This window comes from Nymphaea colorata, chromosome 1, assembly GCF_008831285.2.
Source record: "Nymphaea colorata isolate Beijing-Zhang1983 chromosome 1, ASM883128v2, whole genome shotgun sequence".
NCBI lineage: Eukaryota > Viridiplantae > Streptophyta > Magnoliopsida > Nymphaeales > Nymphaeaceae > Nymphaea > Nymphaea colorata.
In genome coordinates this window covers 11,157,264-11,166,111 of record NC_045138.2, presented here as the reverse complement: position 1 = coordinate 11,166,111, position 8,848 = coordinate 11,157,264, and the positions used below count along the sequence as shown (strand labels likewise).

General features: G+C 37.7%; 1 protein-coding gene across 1 annotated transcript; it reads left to right on the top strand.

Moving 5' to 3' along the window:
* The first annotated feature begins 274 nt into the window (after positions 1-274).
* LOC116250114 (pentatricopeptide repeat-containing protein At3g57430, chloroplastic) lies at positions 275-3,243 on the top strand. Its single transcript, XM_031623529.2, has one exon. The coding sequence runs from the start codon at positions 329-331 to the stop codon at positions 2,924-2,926; it is 2,598 nt and encodes an 865-aa protein (XP_031479389.1). The 5' UTR covers positions 275-328; the 3' UTR covers positions 2,927-3,243.
* The last annotated feature ends 5,605 nt before the right edge of the window (positions 3,244-8,848 follow it).

Sequence of the window (8,848 nt, the reverse complement as noted above, 5' to 3'; positions counted from 1 at the left end):
TACATTCAGGATGAATGTTCCCTATGGTGCTTTAGTTGAGAAAAGCTTTATCCGGTGCCAAACAAACAAGCACGCAAAGTTCTGTTATATAAATTTAATAAGGTATATATATATATATATATATATATATATATATATATATACGTGTATACGTGAATTGTGATACTATTTTTGTATGTAGATAACATGTGGTAAAGCTGGAATTCAGAAAGTCAAACTACTCTCCGGAAGGCAATAAAATGTGATATTTCCTTGGCATTATTATTTGCAATGAAATTATTTATTGTTGAAGAGGATATCGCTTTTACATGAACGCCGCTTGGAAGCAATGGCTGCTGCCGCGTTTCCTGCTCCTCCCTCCAGCACCAATCAGCGTCACCATCGCCGCCAAGTTCCTCTGGTGTCTCCTGTGCAAGTCAATGCTGATTCCCTCAACCGCAGACAGGTCGTATGGACGGAGAAGATAAGGGAATTTACTCGGTCCGGGCAATATAACGACGCATTGAGTACTTACATCAACATGCTATGCACTGGAGTTTCGGTTGACAACTTCGTCTTCCCGGCTGTTATTAAAGCAGCAACTGCCCTCGGAGACCTGTCGGTTGGGAGACAGACGCATGGCCTCGCCGTGAAGACTGGTTATTACTGTTCTACAGCGGTATGCAATACGATCATTACCTTATATGGGAGGTGTGGACGGACGGTTGATGCACTTCAGTTGTTCGACGCAATGCCTCAGAGAGACCATGTGTCGTGGAATTCTGTTATCGCTGCGTTGTGCGAGGCAGAGGATTATGAGATGGCATTGTGGTTGTTTAGAGAGATGCAGAGGGAGCCACATGTAGAACCAACTTCGTTTACGTTGGTTAGCGGGGCGCTTGCTTGTGGGCGTCTCCATGAACTGTTGTTGGGTAGGGAGTTGCATGGCTTTGCTATGAAATGTGGCTTGTTGGATGCCCAGACATTCACTAGTAATGCTTTGATTTCTATGTATGCTAGCCTTGGAAAGATTAGGGAAGCAAGGGCGGTATTCAATTTGGCCCATGCTGGTAAGAACATAGATCTTGTCTCATGGAACACCATGATTGCTGCTTATACTCACAATGATTTGTCCGTAGAAGCACTGCACTTCTTTTATCTCCTGTTGACAGAGGAGCATGTTCCAGAACTGGATGGCGTTACTATTGCAAGCATACTCCCCGCTTGTGCTCAAACTCGTTGCTTGAGATTAGGCAGAGAGATCCATGCATTTGCTTTGAGGAATAAAGGTATCTTTCTTAATGACTATGTGGCTAGTGCTCTTGTTGATATGTACTGCAACTGTGGCAGAGTCGGGGCAGGTGTGAGAGTTTTTGAGATGGTCCCTAGTAATAAGAAGATTGGGCTGTGGAATGCCATGATCACAGGTTATGCGCAGAATGAGTTCGACAGTGATGCACTTGAGCTATTTGTTGCTATGCTGTCCAATGGAATTACACCAAACCCGACTACGATGGCTAGTGTTTTACCGGCATGTTCCCGTTCCCATGGGTTTAATGGAGGTAGAGATGTACACAGTATGGTCCTGAAGTTGGGGTTTGTGTTGGATAGGTTTGTTCAGAATGCTCTTGTGGACATGTATTCTAGGGTGGGGACGATAGAGATCTCAAAGAGAATTTTCCAACTGATGGGGAACAGAGACTTGGTATCATGGAATACCATGATAACTGGATATGTGATTTGCGGGTATCATGACGAAGCGCTCAAGTTATTAGGAGAGATACAGAAAAGTTCCGGAGGTTATCTCCGACCTAATTCTGTTACGTTGATGGCTGCTCTTCCTGCTTGTGCTTACTTGGCTGCTCTGACAAAGGGAAAGGAGATGCATTCTTATGCCCTGAAGAATGATCTTTTATATTCTAATATTGGTGTTGGCAGTGCACTTGTGGATGTCTATGCAAAATGTGGGTGCTTAGGTGCAGCTAGAAGAGTATTTGATGAAATGCCTGAAAGGAATGTAATCACATGGAATTCATTGATCTTGGGATACGGAATGCATGGCCAAGGTGAGGAAGCACTCGATCTTTTCTATAAACTAGAAAACGAGGAGAAAGTTCAGCCTAATGAGGTAACATTTATTGCCGTTCTTGCGGCATGCAGTCACTCAGGACTAGTGAACCAAGGAAAGGAAATTTTTGACAAACTGAGGAGAATCGAATACTCCATAGAACCACAACCAGACCACTATGCCTGTATGGTAGACCTGCTTGGCAGAGCAGGGCAGCTGGAAGAGGCTTACCAGCTGATACTTAGCATGTCTAACAAGCCCGACGCCAGCGTGTGGAGCAGCTTGTTGGGAGCATGTAGAATCCATAACAATGTAGCACTTGGAGAAATTGCTGCAGATCACCTTTTCGCTCTAGAGCCCCAGGTACCCAGCCACTATGTCCTCCTCTCTAACATTTATGCAGCATCCGGGCTGTGGGAAGCGGTGACTAAGGTCAGGGGTACTATGAAAGAAAGGGGAGTGAAAAAGGAGCCTGGTTGCAGTTGGATTGAGATTGGCAACGAAATTCACAACTTTTTGGTTGGAGATGGTGTTCATCAACAATGTGAGCAAGTCTATGAGTTCCTGGAAGAGTTGTTGGAGGAGATGAAGAAAGGAGGTTATGTTCCTGACACAAGTTGTGTGCTCCATGACATCGAGGATGATCAGAAAGAATTGCTGCTGCATCGGCACAGTGAGAGGCTGGCCATCGCTTTTGGGATCCTCAACACTCCCCCTGGGGCAGTGATTCGTGTGACCAAGAACCTAAGAGTTTGCAATGACTGCCACAATGCTATTAAGATAATCTCCAAAATTACAGAGAGACGAATTCTTGTTCGGGACATCCGAAGATTCCATCATTTTAGAGATGGGGAGTGCTCCTGCGGAGACTACTGGTGAACGTGCTGCTGTTTTTCCCAACTGCACCTGGAATTGGACCTTTAACCTTCATAATTTTTAGTATTCACGTTAAGCCTTCAGCCACTGGCATGGCTGTATCTCCATGCACTTTCATAATGGGCAGCGATAATGGAAACATTCTGAGAGTTTAAGATCTTAAACGTGTTAGGACTTGCCATGGCTTGGGGTGCAGCTCACGTAATTGTTAGCCATACTGGTCTAATCAAAGAAACTTGCTATTAGTATGGCACTTTATTGGACTGTAAAGATACAAGTTCGATATGGGATTATATATGCTTTAAATTTTTATTTTTAAATTAATTTGAAATATTTTTTATATTTTAAGCATGTTAAAAAGTAAGACTTATTATATGGAGCAACATTCACATGGAAACCCAAAAAGGGAGCCTAGAGTCCTTGAGCAAGAGAGATTTTTAAAGGTTTTTCACAACAGTTTTCATAATAAGAGGTTAACTGTAATTTCCCAAGTGCTAAAAATAGAGGAAAACAAATATGGCATGATCCCTAAAGGAGAGTTTTCATCCTTGGAGTGGAGCTTTCATGGTGTTAGTGTTGAAGAAGCATGAAGCTTGTGGTACCGTAGCTATTTACCAGGTGCCCATATTCACCATGACCGTTTGCCAGGTTCCCATTCTCTTCTTTTCCACCTCTCTTCTTGTGTTTCCCAGTGTTTTTAGTGTCTATTTTCCTTTTTTTGTGTTGCTTTTGCAGGGACTAGCAAGCTTGAGGATGGCTCTTTCTTTGCCCTGAGGACATTCAACGAGCATCTTTCCTACATCTCCACCTTTCCCACAACTTTTCCATCCACCAAGACGCTGGACATGTAGGAGCACACTTCAACAAGTAGGAGCAGACTTCAACAAGTGGGAAACTCACTTCATTGGACCAAAAGGTCACTCTAGTATAGGTTTGTTCGCACCCCTCCTCGTCCTCAGGGGCATCGATGATGCGAATCAGCAAAATTTTTTGAGTTTGGTTTTGAGAAAAACTTTCAAAAGAAAGGAATCTGCCTGTCGGTACAAGGTCCAACCACTCTTGCCGCCTTTAACAGGGGTAATTGGACCAAGGACTAAAGATTCTTTGGATAACGTACAAGTTATCGATGCAAATCCTATATGCTTGTGCAATGAGGCTTTGGTTTAACAATCAAAAGTTCATTTCGAACAAATGATTTGAACTTGTTTTGAAGTGAAATTGAAACAAGTTGCTTGAGAAAATGACTTGTTTTTACAAGTTATTTTGGAAATTCTTTGGAAAATTTTCTAATTGATTTGTATTGAAGACCATTATTTTGGTTGAACTTGCATGCCATTTGGATTGAATGGGATTAATAATCGTCATGATTTTGAAAGTCAATTGACGTTTTTAGATCGTAACTTGTGGGGAAAATTAGAGATTTCGAAGATTGAAATCGACTTTTTTGTCGTAAACTCAAGATAATTTTAAAATTTTGGGTTGATCTTATGATCAACTTTTAGGAAAATGGTCAAGTTACCTTAGTAAGCTGAATTGATTTTGAAATTCTTTTGCCAAATCATGTGATTAGGTCTTAGAGATATGAATGAGAAAATTTGGATTTACTCAAGTAAACATGGGTTCTAAAATGTCAGAAAACATATTGTTTTCAAAACAGGTTTTGGCTAACATTGGGGATGTGATGCTTATGTTTTCTTTGTAAACTAAGTGAATTCTTCAAATGCTTGTTGCAATATGACTTGGTCATCTTTTTCAACTCAAAATTGAATCATTTAATTTCTAGAGAATGTGCACGTGGTGCCATTGATTTTCGGAGAGTATGAATGGATGAAATAAGAAGAGAAGCTATATGAAACATTTATTCTTCTCTCTCCCATAATCTCTCAAAATTTATTCATGTGATCATACATCATATTATCTTCACACATAAAGATTGATTTTTAATTAGAATGTAGGACTTTCTCCAATTGTGCTTATCATATTAACATAAAAGTTAGAGATGCAGTCCACAAGCTTCAGACTTGAATAAAAATCTCAAAATAATTGAAAATCATGTAAATAAAGTTAAAATCCATCTTCAAAATATAGGAAAGGTGTGGATAATACCCACTTCGCCTCAAAATTGTCATAAAATCAGATTTTATACTGATTTAAACGGTTTAAAATTTAAAACATTGGTTCTAAGAATGTTTGATTCTTAATGAATGATGAAATTTTGCTTGACTGCATATAGGTTAAGCATCCAAGTCATCAAAAGGGCATGTGCTTCTTGAGAATATGCTTTCATTCACGTCATGAAGTTTTAGAAACCTTTCTTTCTCCAAAGCCAAATTAGATTTCAGATTCTTATGCCAAAAGATCTGTCCATCCCTGGGATGATTTCAGCATCTTCTCCTTTGGAAGATATTAAAATTAGATTCTTGAGTATGATTTTACATTATTTTTATATCTTAGCTTATCATATGTAAATCTAAAAATTGATAAAAGAAACCAGCAATCCCTAAAGTGTTCTGGGGGAGGATTGAATAGAATTAGAACTATATCTTGTTCTATGAATGATAGCCACTATGTGGTTGAAAATTGATATTTCAAGTATGTAAAATTTGAAGTTTTTAAACTAATTTTTGTAAAACATGGTCTGATTTCAGCAACTTGCATGCACTTCACGCATGAATTTTGAAATGAAATGAAAGTGATATTGTAGTTTTGTATTACAAAAGTCCACATAATGATTCCCTTTTCTTAAAATCAGCTTGGAAATGTATTCCAACTTAACTTTAAAAGAGAAAAATGATTTTTAACAGAAGATTGTATATATATATATATATATATATATATATGTATATATATATATATATACACACACACACATGCATCTTACCCCTTTTAACAATAGACCACATAACTTATGAATGGTGATGATTCATAGTTGGGCTCTTTTACGCAGGGAGATTGAAAACTAGTTTTTAATCTCTTCCACCACCCTTGACCAATTAAATTGAGAAGACATCAATCAAAATGATCTTGAATGAAAAAGAAATAATAGGATGTTCAAGCTGGTTCATCCATAATTTTGCGGTGCAAAGGTAGATCAGATTCATGAGAATGCATTCATCCTTAATAGGCATTTAAATTATACATATTGCAGTGAATCTCTCTCTCACCATGTGATTCACTCATGGTGGGGAATTCAAAAGGTTTTAGGCTGATTGTTTTTGGATGGAACATGGCCTTGGGGTCATTTTTAAAGTTTGATTCATGGGTTCATCTTTTAGAAAAAACTAGTTCATGCATGCATCATGCATTAACATGAACATTTGATTATGGTTTTCCCTAGCTAGACATCATTTCTAGCCATGAATAAAGGTGAAAATAAAATCCCTCCCATGAAATACCGAAATTAAAAATGAATAATAAGAAGCCAAAATGGATGAAGGATGGGCTAGAATCGCCTACCTTGTGCTTGGTCTCAATGCTTGAATCTCTTCCTTACTTGTTTTCTAAATAGAGCATCCTACACAAGAACTCAAGCTTGAATTCAAGCTTAACAAAGCTAGAATAAGATAGCTTCATTCTTGGAACTTGCAGTGGTAAAGAAAGCTTCTTACCACGAAAATCCTAAGAAAGGGTCCACTTAAGTACCCTAGCTTAGCAAGCTCGAGAAAGACTTGGATGATTTCTTCTTCTCCAAGTTTCTTCATCTTTGCTCCTTGGCTGTAATGTTCTGATTCAGACCTCAAAAATTCGTCCCTACACACCCCTCTCCCCCCACCCGCCCCCCCCCCCCCCCCAACCCGCGCCACACACACACACCTTCGCTGCCAAGGGGGGTTTATATAGGGGAGGAGGTGGGCACACCTACCTCCTTAACTCTTTTTAAAAATTCATTGACTTCGCCTCTTTTTGTGTTGGCAAGCTAGGATGGGTCCAGCTGGACGCCATTCTGGATTTAAGCTTATTTATTTTTTTTGGAAAATAAGCTGAGGTGGCTGCCACCTCAATCAGCCTCAAATTCGGCCAATAGTTGAGAGAAACTTGGTCTCTCATTGGCTTAATCCATGTCACATGGATTGATGACTTGTAAAATGGATTAAATATGCTTTTAATGCCCCTAATCAATCACACCTAGCCCATATACACGAGCTGGGTGGGCTTGGATAGGTGTGGTCAACCGTGGTCCAGACCTAGCCAGGCCCAAATTTGACCAAGAATATGGATAGAAATGCCCTGACCAAGGTTTTGCTTTAATTTATTTGTTTGGAATTGAGCTTGTTAGGTTCAAACATATTAAGCTCTAAATGTTATTGAATTGTGAATTTATTTTTGACAATTCAATTTAAATTTGAACAAATTTTGAAATTTTTGTCAAATTTGGTTGGAAAAGGGCATTTTTGTCCATACTTTAATTGAAAATGGGTTTTAATTGAATCAAATTTTGATTTGAAATATTGTCTTTCAATTTGATATTTGATTTGTGTATTTGACAAATTCAAATGTATATTTGCTTTTCATAGAATCCCAATTTGGGTTATGTGATTTCAATTTGATCATGGAATGACAAACTTGTCCAAATTAGGTCAAATTTGACCAATCGACCAAAGTCAAAGTTCATTTTGCAAGTTGATGTCGACTTGCTTGAGGTAATTTGATGAATTTGAGCTAAGAAATCACTTAATTGAGTTAAATTTTGAATTGTACTTCGATTAGGTTGTCAAAGTAGATTTGATATAGTCAAGGTCTATTCATGTCTGTCAACTGGGTCGTGGGATAGTCCTACCCCTTTGACTGGGTTAAGCTCATATTGACTGAACTTAGTTGAAGTTGATGCCACATTTGGGTGCACTAAGGTCAAACCTATTTGGATTAAGTAGATTAGGTGAATTTACTTGCCATTAGTAGGTTGGTTAAAAACACATTGCTTCTTTGGAATTCGACTTCTTTTTTAATGAGAGGATCTTCTTTAATTAATAGGGAGAAAGATGTATAAATGAATCTCTTTTCCTATGAATCCAATTATAATCCTATTCATTCTGCATTGAAATTTATTCTTTTATTTAATTGAAAGGAGACATTTCTCTTTTCTTCTCTTTTATGTATAATCAAATTCTGCTTTGGGATTTGTGTTACGAGTCAAATTCATGATTTGAATCTAAATTGTGTTTAGATTCGAAATTGGCTTTGAAATTGCATCTTTCACAATTTTTTTGTGAAATTCTTTTGTAAAATTTTGACATTGCTTCCATCAATGAAGATGGAAAATTTTGGGGTGTTAACAAGGTTAGTATCTATCTCTCCTTCATTTTGTCATTTATGTTGTAGAGTAGGCCTAGTCTGAAGTCTATTGCTAGTGTAGTTGATTACTGATGTTTCCAAAAAATAAACCTCTGCTGCTTTCTTTAATTCATGTTAGATTAGGAGGTTCTCTTTGGTATTTGGTGAGGGGTTTAGGAGTTTTAGTCATTAGATTGTTGATTTGATAGTTTAATTTGATTTTTGTTGTAGTAATAGTGGTAAATTCTGACTGGTTTCTTCACTTAAGGGAAGCAGCCATTGATGCCTTTTCTTGAGGTTTGTGCACTGATTTGAGGGCACTTTAGCCATAGGTACTTTGGATTTAATGACTTTTAACTTATTTAATTAGGTTGCATTTGATTGCATACATATATATATATATATATATATATATATATATATATATATATATATATATATATATATATATATATATATATAACACATACACACAAATATAGGACTTACATTTCTCACACACAACCCGGAGGATTTTGTTTGAATATTGCATTGCATATCACATAATTAGGAATGAGATTAAGTATTGATCCAGGTTTCCTTAGTTTTAGGACCTGATTTTATTGAATTTATTTCATAATTTGATTTTTTTTTTTACGAAGAATTCTCTAGAAG

What these genes read in the sequence shown, in the direction of transcription:
- LOC116250114 (XM_031623529.2), top strand. Translation starts at nt 329, where the DNA reads ATGGCTGCTGCCGCGTTTCCTGCTCCTCCCTCCAGCACCAATCAGCGT.